The following is a 26,460-nucleotide window of genomic DNA, read 5'->3' as shown; positions in this document are numbered from 1 at the left end:
AATGACCCTCCATTTTCTCCAGCTAAAAATTACTTTCAGCTAATATGTAGGAATGTAGTGCATTGATGCTTTTTGACGTTCAAAAAAACACACATGAACATATATATATATATGTTCATATTTATATATATATATATAAAGCAAATATGGCAAAATATTAACAAGTGTTGAACTAGGTAGTAGGTTCATTGTAGTATCCTTTAAACTTTCTGTATATTTGAAATTTTTCATAATTGGAAACTTGGGAAAAATTAAGCTAAAAAGCATTAGTTGCCAACAATTTTTTTCTGTCAGTTATTAAGTGGTAACTAATTAGTTACTAAGATGCTATGCCAAAAAGACCGATATAGAATGATTTAAATACAACAGAAGGGTCTCTCTCATAATTATCTAAAGATGGGCAGGCAATCCAGGGTGGGCAAAGCTCTGCCTCATGCCTGGTCAGCTCTCCCACCCTCAACATTTGGCTTCTGCCTCTGGACCCAGGACTGCTTCTTCACTCATTGCTGTGTCCAGCCAGCAAGAAGTAGGAAATTCCAGGCATGCTTCTAAGGCACTGACCCCCAAGTCACAGACATATTTCTTCTCACATCCCATTGGCCTGAACTTTATGTCACCACAAGCATCTGCAAGGGAGGCTGGGAAATGTAATTGGGGCAACCATGTGCTGGTACCATAGTGAAATACTACATGCCCAGCTAAAAATTGCAAGGCATTGGTGGTGAGGTGGGTGCAGAGTTCTGTTACTAAAAGAAAGATAGAGAGAATAGACCCTGGGAGACAGGAGTTAAATTTAAATGGTTCCAATTTACATTTGTTTTTCTTCTTTAGAGAAGTTTTGCATTCAAATTATTTTCTTGTCTTTAAAATGTATCTCAAAAGGAATGATTTCAAGAGGTAAAGACTTCTTGGGCACATCTATTGAATCATTTCTCTAATACAAACCAAGAAGTGAAGGAGCTGCAGTCACAGAAATGTTCTGAATTAGATCTTTTGAAGGTAACTATAAATAAAATCACATGGGGACTTCCCTGGTGGCACAGTGGTTAAGAGGCCGCCTGCCAATGCAGGGGACATGGGTTCGAGCCCTGGTCCGGGAAGATCCCACATGCCGCGGAGCAACTAAGCCCGTGCGCCACAACTGCTGAGTCTGTGCTCTAGAGCCCGCGAGCGACAACTACTGAGCCCATGTGCCACAGCTACTGAAGCTTGTGTGCCTAGAACCCGTGCTCCGAAACAGGAGAAGTCACTGCAGTGAGGGGCCCGCTCACCGCAACAAAGAGTAGCCCCCGCTAGACACAGCTAGAGAAGGCCTGTGTGCAGCAACAAAGACCCAACACAGCCAAAAATAAATTCATAAATTAAAATAATAATAATAAAAAAATAAAATCACATGAATACTAAGAAATATTTAACGTATACATTAACTTCTTTCCTTACTGCATGGTAAGATAATTATTTAATCAAACTTTGTTCTTACTTTTCCAGTCATTTGAAGTTAATTTGAAATTATTGGAAAGTCACAGAGTCATATTTCATTCACTAGCTGTTAGTATCTTCAATTGAAGTCCATGTGAAATCTAATTTGGTGCCAGTGTAAATAGAAGATGTCAGGTACCTCAAAGAGCAACATGTATAAATAAAAATGAAAGTATTTTGCTTTTATCATTAATGAAGTCCTTCATCTAGGGAATGCTTTTCACTAAAAGCAAATGGGCTTCTTACTGGTGTGGGCAGAAGGGAAGAGGGATCACCGCAGTCATAGGGCAGTGTTCAGGCTGGAGAGCAGCCCTCTTCTGGGCCACCCACGCTTGTTTCCATATGACTTATTGGTGTCCCTTGGGGTGTAAGGGACAGAAACCCTGCTCAGATTAGCCTATGTCCATAAGGGAATTTATTGGCTTCTAGGTGGGAAGGATTCTGGCATAGCTCATAATATCAAAAAGAGAGCTACAAAAAACAGTGCCTCAGGGACTGATTCCAGAGATTCAACAGCCCCAGGATGTTCTGTTTGTTTCAGCTTCTACGTATGTATGTGCAGAGGGCTTCTTATGAGGTGAGTATGGCCACTTCATCAAAAAGAAAGAACTTCTTGAAATAACTCAGACAGAGAAAGACAAATACTGTATGTTAGCACTTATATGTGGAATCTAAAAAATAAAATGAACATATGAATACAACAAAAAGAAGCACACTCACAGATATAGAGAACAAACCAGTGGTTACCAGAGGGGAGAGGAAAGGAGGGGGAGGAGCACGATAGGGGTAGGGGGTTAAGAGGTACAAACTATATGTATAAAATAAATAAGCTACAAGAATATATTGTACAGCACAGGGAATATAGCCAATATTTTATAATGACTTTAAATGGAGTATAATCTATAAAAATATTGAATCACTGTTGTACACCTGAAACTAATATAATATTGTAAATCAACTATACTTCAATTTTTAGAAAGAAAGAACTTCTTTATCCTAGAGTCAATATAGCAATCCCAGGGAAGGACTCTGACTGGATCTGATTGGGTCACATGCCCACACTGCAGTAGAGAGGAAGGTGGATAAGAAAGCTAGCCGGAAAGATGGTTGTCCACGACACCTTTTTCCCTTCCCAGGTTTGAATGATTTTGACAGCCCCAAGCTTGGATGACTCAGCAACATATTCTGTGAGCAAGAAGGGTTGGGGTTTCTCTGCATGATTCAAAAGCTCGGACTCTTCTAACTGGTACTGGAGTCACAGTCTTAGAGCGGCGTCCTATTCCTCTTTCAACCCTGAGACACACAAGGAAGAGAAATCCTGAATGTCCACTCCATGTTTTTATTACTTTATAAACCATATTTTTTAGCTACTCTTCCACTCTATCCATCATAACACTGTCCAAGACAATGCAATGTCTTATGATTGCTGGTATAATTCTGACTTTGTTCTTTTGCTTTTTTTTTAAGACGTCAACAGTGGAAAATGAAAGATACATTGGTAGGACACCCTAACTGAAACTGGTTTGTCACTGAGTCTCATGTATTTGAAATGGGTCATTCATTTTTAGTTAAATGAGGATGATTCTCAGAAGTTGATCGATTTTATCAAAGGGTAGCATTAGATCTGCATGCAAATCTTGGTAGAATCTGCTCTCATTCTACAGTGAAAATATCAGAAGAAAGTGAGAACCTATATGAATAAGTCTGGCAATGTTGCATGAAAAATCTCTTTATTGACATAGGGAAATACTCAAAATATAGTGAGTGTTAAGTGCAAAAGTGAGCTAGCTGTACACATCCATGTGTGCATATGCAAATACATAGTAAAACATGCCAAATTTAAACAGTGGTATCTCTGTGAGATGCGATTGTGGGTGGGTTTTGCTATTTTCTTTATTTTTGCCTGGTTTTCTACACTGAGCGTGTATTATTTTTGTAATTGGAAATTTTTATTTGAGAAGCATACAAATCTTTGACCACAAATCTACTCATATTTTTGCAGAGCAGATAATGTGAAAAAAATAAGGTAAGACACTCAGGTTCCAGTTCAAAGCCAGCTACTCCCTGACCTTGGACAAATACCATCTTCTTTCTGGGTCTTACCTCTGTACAATGAGGGATTAAAGTAGATGATCTCCAAGGACTGGTCAGGTTTCAGTCTCCTACACTCTAAGTTATAAGAACATTGCAATTTGATTTGTTGGAAAAGATATTATTTCATGTGGAGTGAGGGAGGCAACGTCATTGCTGAACATGTATTTATTAAAAGTTACTTGGTAAAAAAAGAAAAGAGTTTGTCCTGAAATCTTTTATAGAGTTAGGTATTTTGTCATCTTCTAATATTTAAAATTTAAAATTTGGTGGCTGTTTACCTATTAATACTTATTTAAAAGTGAATTACTGTCACTATCTTATTATTCTGAATAATACCCAATTTTTATTAAGAAAATTCTCATTGAGTATGTGAGAGCTGGCCTCTATTGGCTGACGTACAAGAAGGAATTTATTGCAAAATTCACCTTTGGCCCTGGTGCTGGTGAAAAAGGAAAGATCCAGGCTGCCAAGTGCTCCCAGGCTCCCCCCCCCTTCCCATTTCATTCAGTCAACAGGAGAGGTCATTCAGGAGTGAATGCATCCTTTGTGCCTGTGGGAAAGGAGCCAGTAGCTAGGCTTGAGAAAGGAGCAGTACCCGTCAGCCCTGCCTGCAGCCAAAAGGCTATATCCTCACTGACCAGCGTCCCAATGCCAGGCAGAACATGACATTCTCAAATCCTCTACCCTGAGAGTAAATCTGTCAGGTTCCACTGCTTGTATTAAATTCAGTACATTTGGTGAATGGGAATAAAAAGGGAAAAGATTTGAGATCTGAGACTTGCACTTGATGAATGCAAATGAAAATGTCCCTACCATCAAGCTATGTCTGACTCGGGCTGTGAGAGTGGGCCTTTAGTGAGGCAGGACCCACTGCAGACTTGTTCCTTTCAACTTGTCCAAGGACTCCAGTAGCTCAGCCAAGGAAAAGACGAGCTGCCAACACACTCCTTTCAATGCAACACACTGAGGCCTGCATCCTCCTATCCAAACAGTGCCGTCAGCCGTGGTTACGTTCCACACTAGCCCGCAAAATTCACTTTAATACAGCTGTTTGCATGGTATATTTGCCATGAAAGCCAGTATGAAATCCTTTTACTTTTATTTTTTTTAAATTTTTTGCCCCACCGCACGGCCTGCGGGATCTTAGCTCCCCGACCCGGGATCAAAGCCGCGCCCACTGCAGTGGAAGCACGCAGTCTTAACCACTGGACCACCAGGGAAGTCCATGCATTTGTATTTTATACACTATAGTTCAACAAACCTATGGATTAACGAACTTTCGTAAGACTAGCCTAGGCATCTGACTTCTATATATTTTTCTGAGAGTTTTTTTTGAGTAATTTTAGTTCTCACATTTGAGAAAATGTAATCCTAGTTCCCAACTAACATATAAATGAGCTTTAAGCAAATAAACTCTTTGTAATCTGGGAAATTACTGGGCTTTTTAAATGTTTTTTTAACTTATTTATCCTTACTCAGTTTTTGTGCCTGAGTATATGATCATGATCTAATATCTGTCATGTTATCAGTATTAAAGAAGCCCCCGTAATCTCATCAAGAGTCTGAAGATGCACAGTTCTCTCTCTGAGCTCTCCTTCTGTTGACTTAGATATCTTAGTTTGACTTAAGTTACCTTGGCAGAGACCACGTCTTTTTATTGCGAACCGCACCAAGGATGCGGTCAGGCCTCAGTAATATTTCACAGTGAAAATATCCGCAGCTTCTCTGACAGTCTGCAGAAGGAGCCGGTCCCGCTGCTGAGCAATCCCACTGCGTCAGGCAGAAGCGGCTTGCAGCAGGACAAGGAGAGGGGTCGGCTCCACCTAGAAAGGCGCCCCCTATTCCAATATGATCTCAGTCTGCATTACCTGTGCAGCCTATTCCTATAGAAATGGGGGCGAGGTAGCCTCTGAGGCACTTTTTCTGCTGCTCAGATCTCGACAAACACCTAGAAGGAAAATGGAGGTTTTAGCGTATCTCTACCTGCTTTGTTCCCCCAAGTAAGATCTCAGCAGGTCCCTCTCCTCAGAGGTGTCATTGAGGACCCAGACAGGGGCACACAGCCAGCCCGCCGACGAGGAGAACGATGGGCCAGGAAGCCACCAAGTGGTGTGAACAGAGAGGGGAGCGCACCTTCGCTTGGAGGGCGGGGAGCAGAGAACGGGAAGGGTGGCCCCGCGCTGGTCCTTGAAGAGGCGCAGGCTTTGGAAGAGAAGCGGACAGGGAACTAGACCAGAGGGACAAGACGGCACCCATCCTTTTAACTCCTGGTTGCCAATCTCTTGTGTTTCAGAGGAAAGGCAGCCGGCACGTGAAAGGTGAAGACAGGAGCAAGGTCACGTGCAGGAGCACCGGACTGGACACGGCCCTGTCGCAGCCTGCAGAGAGCAGGAGCCCGCCCGAGGCGCGCCCCCTCGGCCCTGCTAGAGAGTGCGGGGTGAAGGGGAAGAGGCCAGCCCGGCACAGCAGCTTCTCCGGGCTCAGCAGCGGTGACAGCGTCCTGCGGGAAACAGATGATGGACAGTTTGACCAGGAAGATGGAGTAACTCAGGTCACTTGTATGTGAGCAAAGAAGGAAAGGAACAGAGGCCTTGTAAATAATTATTAAAATAATTGCCAAGTTACTTTATTGTATTGCTTTATCTGCATTTATGTAATACTTTGAATTTTTCCAGACTCAGGCTTTCCTCTAATCTATGTAAACTTTGGCTCAACCTTCCAGGCAAGGAAGAATAACCAACATTACAGTTTTCTCAACTAAAACATGTGTTTAAACAGATGTCTTATGAGGTTATTAACCGATAATGTACTTCAGTGTCTCAGGAATGCGTAAGGTATACTTTTCTTACAATTCCTGGTAAGACAACTAAATATCTCAACCAGTAGTTTCACTTAATTAGAAAATTCTCAGGAAGTTAGAGCCTTACTTAAGCTGAAAATTCTCCCTCTCTCTCTCTCTCTCTCTCTCTCTCTCTTTCACACACACACACACACACACACACACAAAGGGCTAATTAATAAAGTACCTATTTCCTGAATATAACAATTAATCTAAATTTTGTCTTTAACTATGGCATGTATGTACAAAGCAAACCCTTATTTGTTAAAATATTCTTTGAAAAAAAATCCTTTTTGTATGTCTTTGGTTTTAAAGGGTCACCATGTTACCAACCTCGTACTGATTCATTGAGCTTAAACTTTCTTGTGTCTAATAGCCTAGAAACACAGCGAAGCAGCATCCCTTAAAATTCAATATAAGAAGAATCCACAATCTCAATACTTAAAAACCTTAGTAGACAGAATTAATTTTCTTTCTTTTAAATTGTAAATAGTCTGAAAAGGGAAACATCAACTTTAAATGGAAACTGATGTCTTTTATCAGCCTAGATATGAATTATGCTTTTATTTTGATTGCTAAAGCATGAAGAATGTGGAAACCCAGAATTTTCAGTCCTGCAGGAGTAAAAAGGTGCTCATAGCACATGCAATGTGTACAGTGACTTATCTGTTCCATCTCTGCTTTTCTTGCTCTGCTACTAGGGATGCCTTTGCCTTGCCCAGCCTTTAACAGGTAACGATTAAAATTTTACAAAATAGAGGATTTTCATTTATCTACGAAAGGCTTACTTTGAAATGTGGGTTACTTCAAATGAATTACAACTGTGCCATTGATGAGTTCAGCCTATTATATATTTTTATTAGCATTGGTGTTGACATTATAAAGTCATTTGAATAATAAAATGTCATTTGTAATTGGGCTATTGTTTTATTGAACACAAATGCTCATAATGTTTTACACATATGACAGGTATGTATTACATGTTTTCAAGTATATAGTGTAACTAGGGACTTCCCTGGTGCTCCAGTGGTTAGGACTCTGCACTCCCAATGCAGGGGGCACAGGTTCCATCCCCGGCTGGAGAACTAAGATCCCACATGCCGCACAGTGTGGCCAAAAAAATAAATAAATAAACAGTTGCCATGGAAATCAACCATACTTCAAAAAAAAATTTATGGTGTAACTAAACTAGGTTGATCTCCATGAATTGTTGGTAAGATTGACATGGAATTATTCTACTTCTACCGTGCAGAAGCATTACCTTTATAGGTATAAAGGAACTGAAGAATATTCTGCTCAGTATTATTCTGTGGAAATAGCTGTCAACAGTATTTTCAGAAGTGTTTTTTTGTTTTGATTTTTAGATGAACCTGAGTTCCATATTCAAGAGTTGGTGAATTTTTGGTAGAAATAAATACTACTTCTGGAGCCCACAAAATGCCATGAGTTACGAAACACAGGTAATGAACTCAGAAAGATCAGACAGTTTTTCCCAATGCCAGGGTCTACAACAGGCAGAGATTCTGGTATATTCTGTTAGTGTAAAGAAGGGATTTGAAGTATTAAAAACAGAGAAAGAAATTTATATCGACTAAAGGAAAACTGAAAAATCCCTTTTAATTTTTTTAAATTTGTATAAGAATACTTTCTTTTCACAGTTTGTTTCTAATCTGTTATTTCTTCTTATTAAAAAAATCTTTTTATTAGAATAAACTTAGCTGTCATACCCTTAAAACCTATTTTATAAACAGTTACTCCAACAGTTACCCTTAAGTTATGTGGCAAATTTGTATGATAGTGAATAAATAATGACCAAATGGTTCTAGAGCATTTTATATATATATATGTTATATATAAGTAACTCTGAGTCTCTTTTGAAAAACAAAAAGTACCAAAACTTGGACTCTATATGCCTAAGAAGTTAAATGTGAGTAACCTTATCATTATCTGCCAGTTGAACATTCAGTTCTTTTCATAACGCTGTGTAATTCCTTAGGGGCTCTGGCATGTGAATTTTTAATACCTATAAATTATGATGATGAAAAAATATGCAGATCATAGATGTGGGTGTGAGGTTCTGCCGTCCCCCTTGGTACAGCATCTATGGCACTTCTGTCTTAGGTTTCCATAACCACCTGTTAGTTCCATCCCATTTGGGTTGAATGTCACCTGTTATCTCCATGGACAGCATTTAGCACCTAATTACCAGAGAAATTGCCACTGAGCTGAGGAGCAGCTCTATCAATGTCACTTAAAGACAACAGAAACATCACTCTTTTTAAGAGACCTGAGGGCTTTCAGGAGCCTTCAGACACCTATAGAAGCAGGAGGCAGGGCTATGGTAAGTCCAAATCACAACTATCATCTCCAAATCATTTGTTTTATCAGGAGCAGGTGTTTGTATATTTGACTATAAATGTACCAGTTGCATTTTCATTTCTTTCATTCTGGAACAGCTAAGGAACTGTCTCTTTTTCCCAGGCTTTCCTCACTACCTTGACTCCTCGCTACCATTCCCTCTAGGCTGGAAGGACTATGGCTCTTTCAGCATTAAGACTAAAAAGGATTTCCTTCTCTCCACTCCTCAGGGCCCCAGCAGCTGCCTGTAGGGAAAGACTAAATTTCAAGTGAGCACTGAAATGGAGTGGTGCTAGCAATGGGGAGAGTCTATAACTAAGCGTTTTAATTCAAAATACACTGGTGGGTATGTAGGAAAACCAGCTAAATGCCAACCATCAAAACCACATCCATTTAAATAATATTAATTGGAGCAATTTATCATACCTTGAGAGCGAGTTTTACTTGTGCAATAGCCCAAAGTTTATAGAGCCAGTTCTGACAAATGATTATACATAAACATAAGATGACCAGTGGTGAGCTTCTTGGTTTTATTTTTGCCTCATGTATCTCAGACTTGGAAGCTGAAGAAACCAGCAATCAGGAAATGCCAATGTTGCAGACCAAGAAAACCCTAACAAAAGCCTAGCAAGACGGCACATATTTAGACAATAACTGTTCTACTCCAGCCAAACACCACCACAGAAAAACCTGTGACCTCACCTGGACCTACACCAGCACAGACCGAGTGGAAAGCCTAGATTTCCACCCTCACAAGGCTATACCAAAGGGGCCCAACACCGCGGCCAGGGTGGTGTCAGAGAAAGACAGTAGGGAACTGGGGATTTCATCCCCACGGGCCAGTCAGAGGCTCCCCACCCTCGCTGCACAGTGTTAGTGGAGATCATGTAAGAAGTTTGGACTTCACCCCCATCCGTAGTTGTTATATACCTAGACAGCAGCTTCAAAGGAAAATCAGTTCTGGTAACATGGGAACTTTTTTTTTTTTAACTTTCTTTACCTGTTAAGTCATTTCCCTGCAAAACATTATCTCAATTGCTGAAAATGAAGTTCCAAAGTGTACACTAAGGCATAAAAGGCCAGTGAAGCAAACCAATAAGAAATGGAAATCAAGTTATTCTTATCTTCTCATCAAAAATGTAATCACTAAATAAAACAGCTGGGGGAATTAGAAGATTTGCCTACATGGAAAAAAGTTTGAATTGACCCTCCATGTTTCAATCAAGTGTTTACTCTGTCCTCCCAGTTAATCACTGTGGTGCCTGAGCCGCCAGGAGACCTGACTCTGGGCGGGCTAGCCAAGAACCACCCACACGGACATCTGGGAAATCTGAAGTCCAGGCTTTCTAATGTAAGAATTTCTTTGGTTGGTTATGCGAAAAACTGTTAAACACACACATTTCAACTCCTTTGTGTCTTAATGGGGATACTAATGCTCAGGGACAGAGTCGTTTTCAACATGTTAAAGTTTCAAAAGTAGAACCACTCACATCACTGTAATAGATGTGGTTAGTAAAATGACTTTTTATTTAACACAAGAGAATATAGCATGTCTTCTAATTTCAGTAAATTAATAGAAAACTGAGACACACCAAATTTGGATATTTTACTTACATTTCCTTTATTCTTTCTCAGACTATAGGCATAGTTTAATGTTTATACAGTACATACAAAAAGTGGGTTTTAACATTTCAATACTTTTTCCTGTAAACATTAGCTCCTTAGCCACATGTCATTCTTCTGAATTTGTTCTTTTGGGAAACCATGTGACTCAAGATTTTTCTCCTTGTCTAACCCCCTCCAAAAGTATTAGTTAAGATTCCATTTTTTAAAACTTCCAGCTTTATGGTATAGCTGCAGACTGACATTTTATGTATGTTTCTCCCTTTTTTCCCACCTCTTCATGTAAAGAGCTACTGCCACAGACTTGAGTTAAAATGAATGGGATTCAGACCTTATTCCAAAATATCTTCCAGATGAATTAAAAATTAAATATAAAAAACAAAACTATAAGAATACTGTAATAATATATGAGCAAATATTTAGAGCATAATTCAAAACCCAGAAGCCATAAAGGAAAAGACTGTGTAAATACTAAGACTGCACATTTAAAACCTGCACACAGAAAAACACTCCATTAACATCATCAAAAGGTAAACAAAAAATTGGAATCAAGAAATGATCAAATAACAAAGGGCTAATATTCTAAGTATACAAAGGATGTTAATAAAAAACAGATGTACAACCTAGTAGAAAAAACTGCAAATGACACAAATAGGTAGTTTATTTAAAAGTCTTTTTTTTTTTTTTTTTGGCCACCCTGCACGGCTTACAGGATCTTAGTTCCCCAACCAGGGATTGAACCCAGGCCCTCAGCAGTGAGAGCGCAGAGTCCTAACCAATGGACCGCCAGGGAATTCCCAAGTAGTTTATTTTAAAAAGAAACATAAACAACCAATAAACATGCCCTGGTTTAAAGTCACTAATAAAAAATTGCAAAACAACAAAAAAAGAAAATGCTTTTTTTTTTTAAATTGGGTTAGCAGTTTTCAAAAGATTGCTAATACCCAATGTGGGCCAGTGGGTGCAGCCCGGAGGGGAGCAGCCTTCTTATAACCAAGAAATAGCCTTGAGGAAGGTGGCCATGCCCCAGGGATGGTGGGATGGAAAGTCAGGAGGAGCCTGGGACACCAATGAAGGACCCTGGAGCCACTGCACAAGCCCAGGACTGCTGACCTCTGGCCTTGTTACAAAGAAAAGCAAAACCTTATTTGGTTAAGCCAGTCCATTCCGACACATGCTGCCTAACACAATCCTACTCAACATAAGAATTAAAGAAGTCTCCCGAGGATAGGTAGCAGGCAATGTTCAGAAACATATGAAATAGCAGATCAAAACAGAGAAGCCTGAGCTTTGGAGCCAGGACTGAGTGCAGACCCTGGCCCTGCTACTTGTTCCTGTGGACACTGAACAGCTACTTTGAAGCTCAGTTTAGTTATGTGTAAAATGGGGATAGTAACAAACAAATTTAATTGTGTGAGGATTTAGTGCAATTATGTGGGAAATGTACCACAGTTCCTGACACCTGGTTAGGTGCTCAAGAAATTGAAACCATTATTTTTTTCAAAAGGTCCAGTTTTAAGTTTGCAAAGAAGTTCTTTTTAGTGAGGTGAACAATCTTATGCTTGGGGAAACTCCAGAATAAATACAGGGCATCTTTTAAATATGAATATAACAGCTAAAGATTTAAATATATTTCTATGTGGTAGATAAAAAGATTCACCACTACTTTGCCAAGTATATTAGGTAGTTCACAGGGTCTCCAGAAGAACCAGAGACCCAAGACCAGATGCTAAGCAGCCAAGAACAAATTATGTCTGCAGAAGACCATGCTGCTATCTCTACAGGCACAGATGATGTTAAAGGCAGATATCCCAAATAAAAGGTGGAGGAGGGAGGATATATTTTAAGAATGCTTTTTAGTTTTCAGCGTTCAGTCTCTTGTCAGTGATGAAACCCTCCTCCTGAAACAGATTCCTTGTGAGAGGACGCAGGTTCACTCTCTCACCCATTGGTTCCTTTAACAAATATTTCTTAACTCTTGGTCAGTCTTGCACTTATGGAATCAACAGGCTAACGGAGGAGAAAGATAGTGCATGAACAGTAATAGAAATAATTATGTAATTATAGTTGATGGAAATACTCATAGGAAGCAAAGTTTGCTAGGAGGGCATATAACAGATGAACCTAATATATTCAAGGTCAGAGAAGGCTTCCCTGAGCAAATGATATTTGATAAATAATAATATTCTGGTAATAGATTGTGTTTGTGTTATAAAATTATAAACAGATCATTTTAGTGAATTTTTAAAAAATACTTATTTATTTAGGCTGCTCCGGGTCTTAGTTTCGGCACGCGGAATCTTCACTGTGGCATGCGCACTTCTTAGTTGCGGCATGCGCACTTCTTAGTTGCGGCATGCATGTAGGACCTAGTTCCCTGACCAGGGACCGAACCGGGTCCCCCACATTGGGAGCGCAGTCCTACCCACTGGACCACCAGGGAAGTCCCATAAGCAGATCATTTTAAACTAGAGGACCTATGAACTTCTCAGGAGTGCCCCAAAATGTTTGAGACCTGTTAAAAAATACGTTGGCTCCAAAATATGAAAACTTCCAAACTGAAATATTTAAATAGCTGTAAAACGTAATATATATAAAAACATTATTTCCTTTCATATTCATAAAAATGTCGTTAACTTTGAACGTAACTTGTAGATTAACTTTTCTCACTTCCAAGACATATGTGATGATGGATGAGAAACCACAGTCAATTGCAAACTAAGTGACCAATGGCGAGACAAATTCTTAAAATCAATTACAAAAAGCTGTTCAAATTTATATTTTTTAATATACAAATAATATTTAATGTGAAATGGGGATACATTTTAATACATTTGGTCTGGTCTTATGTGGGGTGGACTCTACTGCCTACAAAGGTCTGAAAATTGTCTGGTTTTAAGGTCTTGGGAAGCTCGGGGCAAAGCATCTCAAACCTTGCAGAGCAGCAAATGGTGTGCCAGGACCTGAGTGAGATTGGGGGTACAGATGGGCTCTTATCAGTAGATCTAGGGTGTCACAGGCATTGGGAGAGAGTAGGAAACAGGGAACTCAAAGATGAAAAATTCTTCTTCTGTAGGTTGAGAGAACATCTGCATCAGGAGAAATCTACCCTATCTGTCGCTCTCCACCTGGCCTCCCTTTCACCATCATCACTGCCTTTCTAGGTCACCATCTTGGCCCCTTTTCGCACTCCATTCTGATTCTACGCGAGTAATGATTTTTGATTCTCAGTGAGTATATGAGCCCTTGAATCTTACACGAGTGGAGTCTGAAGAGTACAGAGGAAATGATACCTTGGGTTTGGAGGGCTTTGACAGCCAGAAAGACACATTTGAGAGGCCTCTCCTTCTGACACTTAACACCTCACTTCACAGACTGTGGCCTCTCCTAACACCCCAGAAATGTGACACCAATCAATATGGTCACATTCTAATTGGTATTATCCTGCTAAATCTGAGCTTTCCACTCTGTACTGATGGATTCTTCCCATAGTGATTGTTCTATATCTGGGAACTGGTATTTAATTAAAATAACAAGGACTTAGTCTCTACCCTTGCCCTAAAAGTTGGCATCTTATTCAGAAATAGCAAACCCCACTCATTCCAGCCATAATCCTCTCACCAACAACTAAGCTCATTTTGCCATGCACCATAACATTTCCCCTGCCCCAAGCAATGCTTGAAAAACCCCTCTCCTCCTAATGCCCGCAAATCATCACCAAGTTATTTTAAATCCTTTTGTATTAACACATTTAACTATGTTCAGATAATCAAAATAACTATACATAAATACAACACTAAACAAAAACCTTCATTAATTACTAAATAGACAGGTTGTGAATATAGCTTAGAAAAAAACTTATTAATGTGAATAAGCAAAACTGATGTTTTCACAGATGTTGTAGCCAAGACTTACAGCTTCTCTAACCAGATATAAGACATTAATATAAGCCATTGTTATAATATAAAACACAATTTGTATATTATCCAGTGAAATTTTTTAAACTTTTTAGAGACAGTTTTCACAAAGTTAACACTAAAATGTAGAATTGAAGAACTAAAAATTGTAAGATATTCCAAATTTAGTTAGGAAGAAATTGAAAATCTATAAAGATGTACTTTTCTAAAGCTTATTCCTCTCCTTTTAAGGTCACAAACATCACATTTTCTTTCTTCTCCAGTAGTCTCATGTCTAGCTTCTAGAAAGCAGTGCTCTTTACATAGCTGTTACCTAAAGTTTATTTTCTAATTTGCATCCAAAATCATACTCCTTAAAATGTTTCATCTTCCATCTCTCCTACTCTGCCTTTCACAAACTGGTAAGCAAGGTTTCTGAACCACAGAATGATCAGTTCTATGAGTCAACTAAAAGGTATGCCAAAAATTTAGCTATCAATGGATCAATACAAGGATGTAGTAAATGGTAAGCTACAGAAAATGATTTCAAGTTCAACTTTTTCAATCAGAGACTTAAATCAAGCATGTGTGACTGGGAGGCATAAGGAAGTAGATAACATGCAGGAAATAAAAAGAACCACCATCAGAGTGAAAATTAAGTCCATAGCATGCAGAACTTTTTGACATTAACAATATGAATTCAAGAGGACTGCTGTGGAAGGCTGAATAAAGGCCCCCTAAGACAAATATGCTACTTTATATGGCAAAAGGGACTTTTGCAAATATGATTAATGATCTTATATATTTTTTTTAATATTTATTTATTTGGCTGCACTAGGTCTTAGTTGCAGCATGTGGAATCTAGTTCCCTGACCAGGGATAGAACCCGGGACCCCTGCTTTGGGAGCGTGGAGTCTTAATCACTGGTTCACCAGGGAAGCCCCTAATAAATTATCTTGAGATGGGGAAATTAGCCTGGATTATCCAGGTGGGCATAATGATGCAATCACAAGCATCCTTAGAGAGGTGGAGAGAGCTATCACTACAGAAGAGAAGGCAATGAGATGATGGAAGTAGAGACTGGAATGATGGGGCCACAAGGCAAATAATACCAGCAGCCACCAGCAACTAAAAGAGGCAAGGAACAAGTTTCCCCTGGAGCCTCCAGAAAGAGACGAGAACTTAATTTTAGCCCAGTAAAACTTATTTTGAGCTTCTGACCTCAAGACCTGTAAGAGAATAAAGTTGTATTGCTTGAAGTCACTAAGTCTGTGGTAATTTACTAGAGCAGACCCTGAAAACTAATATCATCACTAATATGGTTCTCAACAATCAGAATCCAAGATCTGCATTTTTTTTGTAAAGTGTTTTTTCTTTTTCTAAAAAATATTTATTTATTTGGCTGCACCGGGTCTTAGTTGCAGCATGTGGTATCTAGTTTCCTGACCAGGGATCGAACCCGGGCACCCTACATTGGGAGCACAGAGTCTTAACCGCTGGACCAGCAGGGAAGTCCCTGTAAAATGTTTAAAAATATAAAAGCACCAAATATTTTTTAAGTGATTTAAATATTAATCCAAATCAAGGCAAGAACAATTTCTATAAATATACACCAGGTTTTAAAACATGATGACATTTTTTAGGGGAGTTAAATAAGGATTTACCCTCAGAAAAGATTCTATTGAATTTCTGGAATTGGGTGAAGGGGCTATGTCATTGCTAGTGCAATAATGACCATACCCAATGTTTCCTCTTCTCTGGGGTTGCCTTGTTCCTTGGACTCCCCTCAATCTATCTCTGAGGGAGGTAGGGGAAATAGGAGCACAAAATCCTATCATTCCTACTTCATTTAACCCCTTTTAGAACAAGGTATAAAGCATTTTTGTTGTTGTTTTTACAGAAACTAACATTTTCTTCTAGACACTAATAAGGAAAACCAAAAATATTAAAATCAGCAAATGCTTACAAAGATGTAGAAAATTCTCTTACATAAAGTATATTAAATGAGAATGTTTCTTTGACATTGTTACAAAAAAAAGCAGAGAAAATCCTATTATCTGTGACAAACTACAATTTTTAAGTGAAGATTTACAATTGTTATACAAGATACAGATGGCTTTCATGAGGTCCACTCAAAATAAAGTGGTAAATACACTATTTATGGAATTATAAACTGCTTTTACCAAGGTTTATAGCAGAAATCCAGATCAGGATAAAATGCTGATTTCATTTAAAATGTTACTAATTTTTGAATGGTGATGCTGTAATTAATCATGGACTCAATATCTGACATAACATTTGACATATTATCTTCATGGATATAAGTTCAGGATGTCAGTTGTATTTCTCTTTTGGAAATTTGGGTTATTATGAAAACTCAGTATTCTCTTTGCTTAATTACAATAGGTTCTCACACTTGATATAAAGCGTTGTGTACTATAAAAAGAAATGTAAATAGCAGAAAAAAATCAAATAAATGAAGTACTGTAATTAGATTCTTAGCCCAGAGAAAATATCCATGCATCCCCAAATGTTAAGAGTGAGGCTCCTAATTAAATCTTTTAGATGAGTAATCTAACCCTCTAGTGAATTCACTTGGTAGTTATCTGCTTTTATAATGTACCCTACACTAATAATGCATATTTTTTCAGAAAAAATATTTGGATGTTTTGACAACCTCAAATAAATTGCTAAACATGTTGTACCAATACATCCATAGTGTCTGCTTAGTGAACAATTAGCTGTATTCAAAAAATGAAAATCTTTCATGCCTAGCATGGAAGAACTATACCAAGAAACCTTTTGTACATTCAAGAAGTAGCTAAAAAATGAAGTATACAAAATGTAGCATTTAACTGTGCAATAAAATTATAGGAAGCCTTTAGGAAAAAATAGGGCAAAGTACCCAGGGAAAAATTAATTAGTTCTATTACAACGAATTTGACATCAGTCAGTAAATGTGTTTGAGACCGTAATACAGTTCTTGCTAACAATGCAATTAATCATAGATTTTAAATTTTATGCTGATATTAAAAGTATTAACTCGTTAAAAATTTAGGGAACTCCCTGACAGTCCAGTGGCTGGGACTCTGCGCTTTCACTGTCAAGGGCCCGGGTTCAGTCCCAGGTTGGGGAACTAAGATCCCACAGGCTGGGTGGAACAGCCAAAAAAAAAAAAAAAAATATATATATATATATATAACTGAGAAACTTATTTCTAGAAATACAAATTTAACACCTCAAGTCAGAGAAAAGAAAATGTACACACACAAAAGAACTATAATACCCATGGGAACATAAATTATTAAAAATTAGCTACTTTCCCAGATATGATGGGGGAAAAAGAATGAGTCGACTATGTGAGTCAAAATAATTTTATAAAAAGAAAATTTTAACTTTTGGATCTATACTGGGTAATCCAAACAAAAAGTGGAGCCTAACTTCCTTATTGCACAGAACTGTGAGTTTTCTATTCCCCCCTTCTTAGAACACTTACTTCATAAATCAGTGGTTTGCCAGGCTCATCAGTTTTTTTAATACCACCTAAGTACATACATGTATATTTTCAAAATTCTGTAATCAGTATTAAGGAAAAACAGTAACTGTTTCATTTAGGTCTTACCTAATGAAGTGAGTCAACTTTACAGTGCAAGAGTATGAATGAGATATCAATATGAATACAAAAGCAAGACTACAAACTGATGTTTTCTTTGGGGGATTTTTTTTTTTTTATGATCAATTCCAAACACACAGTACAGGGAAGATGGAATGAGTAAGAAAAAAATCATATTTCATTTCCCTAGTAACACTGAGTTATAATATTCAAAATATGTTTCAAAATATCTAGCCAGATCACCAATCCCAGCCACTGCCTTAGTTCAAATGCTCACTAAGAAAATAGTCAAGCAACAGAAATCCATTGTGAGACTTTGTCTAGAGAGAAGAGCAACATTACTATATATAATTTATTAACTTAGTAGTTTAGTCTCTCAATATTCAGCAAGTTTGTGTAAAAATTACTATTCCCACTGGTTCATAGTAACATTAATATAAATGCATCATTTCAAAGTCAATATTCCTTTCACTGTGAACATAAAACTTCTTAAAAGTTAGTTAGGGGTTGGGGTAATGACTGGCTGCTGGGATAGCATTGTTCAAAGCCAAATATACTGGCAGGATTGGAAGGCATAAATATATACACAAACTCTCAGGACGCTACTGTTTTCCACATTTTTGCTGTACATTCTTGTCTCATAATATGGTATAAATTATTTCCTCCAATTTGAAAAAAAAAATCAAGATGACTACATTTTAATCTTCATTTGAAAATAACCCATCCAAATGAAAAAGAAGTTCGTTTGTTAATTCTGTTCAAAATATGGATTTAAATATTTTCTTCACTACATGTACAATTTTTTTTTACCCTTAGTGCCTGTTACAACCAGTTTAGCAATTAAGATCTCCAGTGCTTTTGTAAAAAATTGCATTCAGTAGGTAAGATTGTAAAATCTACAGTTGAATCCTTCTTAAGACGCTGCATTATAACAAAGTCCAAAAAATGTATGAGCATTCAGCAATACCTTTGGAACCTGTGAATTATTGCAAAAAATCTTACATGTGCATATAATTCAAACATAAACTTTGTGGGGAAGGGGTGTAAAATAAATACTACAATATTTTTCAACTCTATTTAAGTGCTGCCTAGATGGTTAGAAGTAAAGATTAATATTACTAATAGTAAGAGTCAAACTATTTTAAAGACTGTTCTCCAAGTAGTTAGAACAATTTCACAAAGCAAAGATAAGCACGAGCCTATGCCAGTACATTTTTTCCTGTAGTGTAATTGCTAATATGAGGTATAATCTGTAAGCAATTAATACAAATATAAATAGGTATAAGCCACCACTAAATCACAGTCTGGTGAAAAGCTTCTCAGCTAATGTACTTTGGGGAGAGAGTTAAGGGAAATGAAGAGAAGGGAAGGACAGGGCAGGTTTCCAGTGGGAACATCAATTACACGCTTTTATCGTTATCATCTTGTATGTAACAGTCCACTGAACAGAAAGATAAATCCTTTCCAAGTATGCTGGTCTAGAATATATTTTATGTAGCATAGTAAGATTATTTAAGTATTACTAATGCTTCATTTGCATTTATATTTGGACATACACATAATCATATATGTATATCAAAAAGTATAAACAGAATTTAAAAACACTTTTATCTCACTTTGGAAAACTTAACAGTTAAGACTGAACTATGTGCTACAGAATTTTCTAGAATATCTAAACTCAGGTATAAAACCAAAGGAAAACATTACTATCTCTTTAGTAAATGGCTTGTGTGAAACCTCAAGCTCACTCATCTTTTTCATAGATGTGTTTATTTGATGAGGATTGTGATCCAATGATTGTTTAGCAGCAATTTTACCAAACTGTAAATTCTTTTATTAATGGGCATTATAAACAGATAATACTAATCTTATTTAAAAACCATGAGTGCCACACCAGTGAATATACAGCTCATGAATAACTTAAAAAGTATTTCCCATTTTAAACGGCAACACTCAGCATACAAAAACCTATACTAAACAAAGAAGCTATAATATGGATACATGATTGATGTGTCTAAAATGATATATATACAGTACATAATTAATGTTAATTATGTGATCAGTACATTTTTTTCTATATGATTCCCTTCATGCTTCACTTTCCCCAGAAACTGAATTCTGAACTTCTTCTTCTAAAATTGGTACAATCAGGTTATCCTTGGACATCAAATTATATTTCATCACAAATTTAGTAAACCGATGACACAAAAATGTTTCATTCTGTAGAGAGGGAAAAAAATATGTCATTTCAATTTACTACTCAAAACCAAATAAATGAGACATAATATCAACATTTATTATTGTCATTCTGATAAGAACGTATCAGGACAATTAGTGAAATATACTTACTTCATATTCATCAAATATCTGCCGGTGATGAAAATAAGCATGTGAAAATATTCTGTAAATCCTACGGCATACTGATCCTAGTTTTGCTACAGATGATTCCTTTATGCTAACCCTAGAAATAGAAAAGAAATCATAGATTTATAGAGCTGGACAGATCTTAGGAACAATATAGTCCAATCTTCTCAATTCACAAGTGCAGAAACTGACACCAGAGAAAGTAAGTGACCAGTCCAGGTCACAGCACTAGTCAGTGGCAAGGGCAGGACTCACACCCCTGTTCTTCACTCCTGGGGCAGCGCTCTCTCTACCTAACCACACTGCCCAAGAAATTCAGTACTATAGTTCTGAAACTCTGCTAAAGTTTAATGCAATTAAAACAAATCCTGACAAAACAAAACTTACTAAAATATATGTTTATGACATTAACACTCTGTCCACTAGAGCTAACTAAAACTACTGAAAGAATTATTGTTTTATTCTACAGAACTCAATTGTTTTTCGTGTGTGTGTGAGAAATAAAAACTGCCTACATATTTCTGATTTTAAAAAAAATGTACATAGGATACCAAGGCAAAAACCGTTATTTTTTACCTATTTTATATGAGCCCTTTGAAGTTAGTGATATTGGGGAAAAGTCTCCAAATCTATCCACCTGGTAACAAATATCTTAATAGAATAAAAGGCCAGCCACAAACCTCACCAATAATATATTACAGTATGCACAGGCTTCCTCTCAGATCTTAAAAATCTGAAGGCAAGGATAAGGACTCCTTCAAAAATAAGCAGTCCCAACAGAGAAGAGACTGGTGGTTGCCAAGGAGGAGGAGAGTAGGAGAGGGATGGATTGGGAGTTTGGGATTAGCAGATGCAAACTGGTATATATAGAATGGATAAACAACAAGGTCCTACTGTATAGCACAGTGAACTATATTCAATATCCTGTGATAAACCATAATGGAAAAGAATGTATATATATGTATAACTGAGTCACTTTGCTGTACAGCAGTAATTAATACAACACTGTAAATCAACTATACAATTAAAAAAATACTCTGGAAATACACAGAACATACTTAGAAAAAAGAATATAAGCAGTCCAACTTAGGAAAGTCTGCTCTTTAGGCATGCTAAGAGGATGCCTCTCTCTACCACAGAGATTCAAGTAAGCAAGTGTGTAAATATCCCAACTCTAAAGCATGAAGGGAGAGCCCTGGAAAATGATGCACAGCAGCAGGAACTGAACTGGCCTGTGAGATTCAGGAGCTGAGTCCTGATGCCTTTAGTTTAACCACAATCTTAATTTCAAAACTTGAATAATTCTGAACAAGCCAAATATGTAATAGGATTAAAAAAAAACAGTTTAAAGAATATAATGTATTAACAAGCAAACGAGTTTTAGTTTTAAAAACAGCAATCTTTAAAATTAAATTCAAAAAGTTTAGCACCATGTTTAAAAGTTTTGTTTACCTGCTGGGAAAATATTTATTGCTATTCAGAAGACATGCAGCACCATCAAGTGTGTGTCTAGTATAGTCTATAGCAGGACACTATAAAAGAAAGGATATAAAAATGCATCAACAAAGAGCTCTACCTCTAAAATTAGGTATATTTATTACCTAGGCGTCCTATTCCAAAAACCCTGAGCATAGTCTAAGAAAAAGTTCCTTACAATATCAGAATGACTGTAAAATTCAATGTTATGTCAATAAATAAGGCTTTATTATCCCCTTCAACTATAATACCTGGCTTCTAGAAAATGAGTGAATCAGTCCCCTAATTTCTCACTCTAAATATTGTACCTAGAAGAAAACAATGCTTAGAGCTGGGAAGAACACCTGATTATCTAATCTAACCCTCTGGCTTTACAAATGAGGAAACTGAGGCTGATCAGTTTGCAGAATATTCACAGGTTTCTTGCCAGATCTTAAAAGTCTATAGGCAAAGATAAGGAATACTTCAAAAAACAAGCAGTCCAACTTAGGAAAGTCTGCTTTTTAGGCATGCTGTCTAAGAGGAGGCTGACTCTGTAACGACAGAGATTCAAGTAAGCAAGCATGCAAATATCCCAACTCTGAAGCATGAGAGGGAGAACCCCTGAAGAATGATGCACAGCAACAGGGACTACCCTTGACTATTGGTCAATGACTTATGCAAGATGACACAGTTAGGAAGAAGGACTTAAAAACCATAACCCAGATACACTGATTCCTAGTCCACTGATTTTTTTTTTTTAAGCAAGCATCTGCCTTTTTAAAATAATTAATTAATTAATTAATTAATTTTTGGCTGTGTTGGGTCTTCGTTTCTGTGCAAGGGCTTTCTCTAGTTGTGGCGAGCGGAGGCCACTCCTCATCGCGGTGCGCGGGCCTCTCACTGTCGTGGCCTCTCTTGTTGCGGAGCACAGGCTCCAGACGCGCAGGCTCAGTAGTTGTGGCTCACGGGCCTAGTTGCTCCGCAGCCTGTGGGATCTTCCCAGACCAGGGCTCGAACCCGTGTCCCCTGCATTAGCAGGCAGATTCTCAACCACTGCGCCACCAGGGAAGCCCTAGTCCACTGATTTATACTTTACCAAGTGGCCAAGCAGCCTCCTTCACTTCACAAATACCTCCAGAGATCACTGCCTCCTTACATCTTAAAAAGCATGCCTTGGGGCTTCCCTGGTGGCGCAGTGGTTGAGAGTCTGCCTGCCAATGTGGGGGACACGGGTTCGAGCCCTGGTCTGGGAGGATCCCACATGCCGCAGAGCGGCTGGGCCTGTGGGCCACAACTGCTGAGCCTGCGCGTCTGGAGCCTGTGCTCCGCAACGGGAGAGGCCGCAATGGTGAGAGGCCCGCGCACCGCAATGAGGAGTGGCCCCTGCTTGCCGCAACTAGAGGAAGCCCTCGCACAGAAACTAAGACCCAACATAGCAATCAATCAATCAATCTTTAAAAAAAAAAAAAAAAGCATGCCTTATTATGTTGCTGGTACCCTGTTACCAATCTAGCAGCTCTCTCAAAAATTTTCCTTTGCAACTTAATATGAAATCTGAAGTATCTTTATATTTTAATAAACCTGTCTTACCCTATTTCATTTATCAGAAACAATGAAACCTATTTGTCTCATGGCAAATCAGCAAACCTATTAAAGGAAAAATAAAACTGTAAAGTAATTCTCCTCATTCAGTTCTTCTGAGGGCAGAGAGGGAGAAGCATCAACAGAAAGGAAGACTGAGAATGAACCAGGGAACCAAGAAGGAAAAAATAAACTAGAGAAAGAAATAAAAATGACTCTAGTTCTACCCAGTAATTAGAATATTTTTCAATTGTTGAGAATGAATCTGGTGTTTAAAAATGCAGTAACTACTAAATATGGCTTAGTATAGTACATGGCAAATACATAAAGATTATCTAAACCAAAAAAAACAAAAAGTATTTTTCTAACTATACATCCACAGGAATTTACAGCTAGTAGATTCACTGCCTAAAATAGGAACATGAGCAGTATTTACTGAAAAAAGTATCTTTCTCCATATATATGATTACAGGTGACTTGGTCAAAAACAAATATCCCAAGTCACTGTGTTTCTCAATCACATTGGTCATTTGGGTGTACCATGGGACACTTTTACAACCTTTAAGCCAGCATGGAAATATAATGCAAGCTACATATTTAATTTAAAAATTTCTAGGGACTTCCCTGGTGGCGCAGTGGTTAAGAATCCACCTGCCAATGCAGGAGACACGGGTTCGAGCCCAGGTCCGGGAAGATCCCACATGCCGTGGAGCAACTAAGCCCGTGCACCACAACTACTGAGCCCGCGCTCTAGAGCCCGCGAGCCACAACTACTGAGTCCACGTGCCACAACTACTGCAGCCCGCATGCCTAGAGCCTGTGCTCCGCAACAAAGAGAAGCCACCGCAATGAGAAGTCCGCACACTGCAACAAAGAGTAGCCCCCGCTCCCACAACTAGAGAAAGCCCACATGCAGCAACGAAGACCCAACACAGCCAACAAATAAATAAATAAATTTATTAAAAAAAAAAAAAAAATTCTAGTATCCACATTAAAAAAAGTAAAAAGAAACAGGTGAAATTAATTTAAATGATGTATTTTATTTAACTCCATATATATAGCCAAAATTATCATTTTAACATATAATTGATATGAAAATTGCTAATGAGTCTTTGTGGGGTATTTTTAAATTAGATATAATTCACATAAGGGACTTCCCTGGTGGTCCAGTGGGTAAGACTCTGCACTCCCAATGCAGGGGGCCTGGGGTCAACCCTGGTCGGGGAACTAGATCCCGCATGCATGCCACAACTGAGAGTTCACATGCTGCAACTAAGAAGTCCTCATGCCACAACTAAGAAGTCTGCATGCTGCAACTAAGACCTGGCACAGCCTAAATAAATAAATAATATATTTTTTAAAAAAAGATATAATTCACATAACAAAAAATTTCTCTTTTAAAGTGTAAAATTCAGTAGTTTTTAATATATTCAGAAAACTGTGCAACCATTATCAACTACATTCCAGATCATTTTCATCACCCCCAAAAGAAACCCAGTACTAGTTAGCAGTCACTTCTCCTTCTCCCTTCCCCCTAATCCTAAACAACAACTAATCTACTTTTTTTCTTCTTTGAATTTACCTATTCTGGATATTTCCTAAAAAATGGAATAGAATGTGGGCTTTTGTGTCACTCAGTGTGTTTTCAAGGCTCATCAATAGTGCAGCATGAATTAGTATTTCATTACTTTCTTTTCTTAATTCAAAACCTTTTTGACTTTGTTGTTTTTTTTTTAATTAATTAATTTATTTTTTATTTATTTATTTTTTTGGCTGTGTTGGGTCTTCGTTTCTGCGCGAGGGCTTTCTCTAGTTGCAGCAAGCGGGGGCCACTCCTCACCGCAGTGCGCGGGCCTCTCACTGTCACGGCCTCTCCCATTGCGGAGCACGGGCTCTAGAGCACAGGCTCAGTAGTTTTGGCTCACGGGCCTAGTTGCTCCGCGGCATGTGGGATCTTCCCAGACCAGGGCTCGAACCCGTGTCCCCTGCATTGGCAGGCAGACTCTTAACCACTGCACCAGGGAAGCCCTGACTTTGTTTTTAATATGTATAAAATATGTTTCTCCCTCTATAGACTTCATTCTTTTTTAAGGTTAAATAATAATCCGTTGTATGCATATACCATGTTGTTTATTTACTCATCAGTTGATGGAAATTCGGTTGTTTCCATTTTTGGCTATTGTGAATAATGTGACTGTGACCATTAGTACACAAGTTTTGTGTGGATATATGTTCTCATTTCTTCTGGGTGTGTACCTAGGAGTAGAACTGATAAGTCATACAGTAACTCTACACGTATTATTTTGAGGAACTTTCAAACTGTTTTCCAAAATGGCTACAGTATTTTACATACCCATCAGCATGTATAAGGGTTCCACTTTCTCCACATCCTGGCCAACACTTGTTATTATTTGTCTTTTTATATTTTAGTCATTCTAGTGGGTGAAGTGTATGCCACTGTAGGGGTGTGTCTTTTTTTTCCATTAAAAAACAATTGTGGTAAAATATAAAATTTGCCATTTTAACCATTTTTAAATGTACAATTCAGTGGCATTAATTACATTCACTATTGTGCAACCATCTACACTGTTTTCAACCAAGGGTTTTTCATCATCCCAAACAGAAACTATAACCATTAAGCAATAATTTCCCCACATTCCCAACCCCCAGACCCTGGCAACCTCTAAACTACTTTCAGTCTCTATGAATTTGCCCTTTCTAGATATTTCATACAAGTGAAATCATACAATAACTGCCCTTCTCTGTCTGGCTTATTTCACTTAGCATAATGTCCTCAAGGTTCATTCATGTTGTAGCATGTATCAGAACTTCATTCCCTTTTATGGCTGAATAATATTCCATTGTATATATATATACACCACATTTTGTTTATCCATTCTCACTGTGGTTTTGATATGCATTTAACCTAATGACTAATGATGTTGAGCACCTTTTCATGTGCTCATTGACCATTTGTATATCTTCTTTAGAGAAACATCCATTCAAATCCTTTGCTCATTTTAGGGACTTCCCTTGCAGCCAGTAGTTAGGACGCGGTACTTTCACTGCTGTGAGCCTGGGTTCAATCCCTGGTCGGGGAACTGAGATTCCACAAGCCATGCTGTGCGGCCAGGAAAAAAAAATCCTTTGCTCAT

General features: G+C 38.0%; 2 protein-coding genes across 5 annotated transcripts in view; one reads left to right on the top strand and one right to left on the bottom strand.

Annotated features, from left to right (window-relative positions):
* Positions 1-7,857, top strand: part of RFTN2 (raftlin family member 2) — a 65,665-nt gene extending 57,808 nt beyond the window's left edge. The window contains exons 9-10 of one of the 2 annotated variants that reach the window (XM_061185983.1): positions 5,867-6,131; positions 7,777-7,857. In XM_061185983.1, coding sequence (XP_061041966.1) covers positions 5,867-6,131; positions 7,777-7,820 — 309 coding nt within the window. In that variant the 3' untranslated portion in view covers positions 7,821-7,857. Of the gene's footprint in view, positions 1-5,866; positions 7,276-7,776 lie in introns of those variants that run through there. The other variant, XM_061185990.1, reaches the window with a different exon arrangement.
* The window catches only part of LOC133088194 (MOB-like protein phocein), a 56,245-nt gene continuing 35,226 nt past the window's right edge, over positions 5,442-26,460 (bottom strand). The window contains exons 6-8 of one of the 3 annotated variants that reach the window (XM_061186031.1): positions 21,719-21,798; positions 20,252-20,363; positions 5,442-5,521 (exon numbers count right to left, since the gene is read on the bottom strand). In XM_061186031.1, coding sequence (XP_061042014.1) covers positions 5,504-5,521; positions 20,252-20,363; positions 21,719-21,798 — 210 coding nt within the window. In that variant the 3' untranslated portion in view covers positions 5,442-5,503. Of the gene's footprint in view, positions 5,522-19,668; positions 20,123-20,251; positions 20,364-21,718; positions 21,799-26,460 lie in introns of those variants that run through there. The other 2 variants (XM_061186021.1, XM_061186047.1) reach the window with 2 other exon arrangements.

The sequence above is a fragment of the Eubalaena glacialis genome, chromosome 1 (assembly GCF_028564815.1).
Source record: "Eubalaena glacialis isolate mEubGla1 chromosome 1, mEubGla1.1.hap2.+ XY, whole genome shotgun sequence".
NCBI lineage: Eukaryota > Metazoa > Chordata > Mammalia > Artiodactyla > Balaenidae > Eubalaena > Eubalaena glacialis.
The sequence above is the reverse complement of the archived record's forward strand: the minus strand, read 5'-3'. Positions and strand labels throughout refer to the sequence as shown.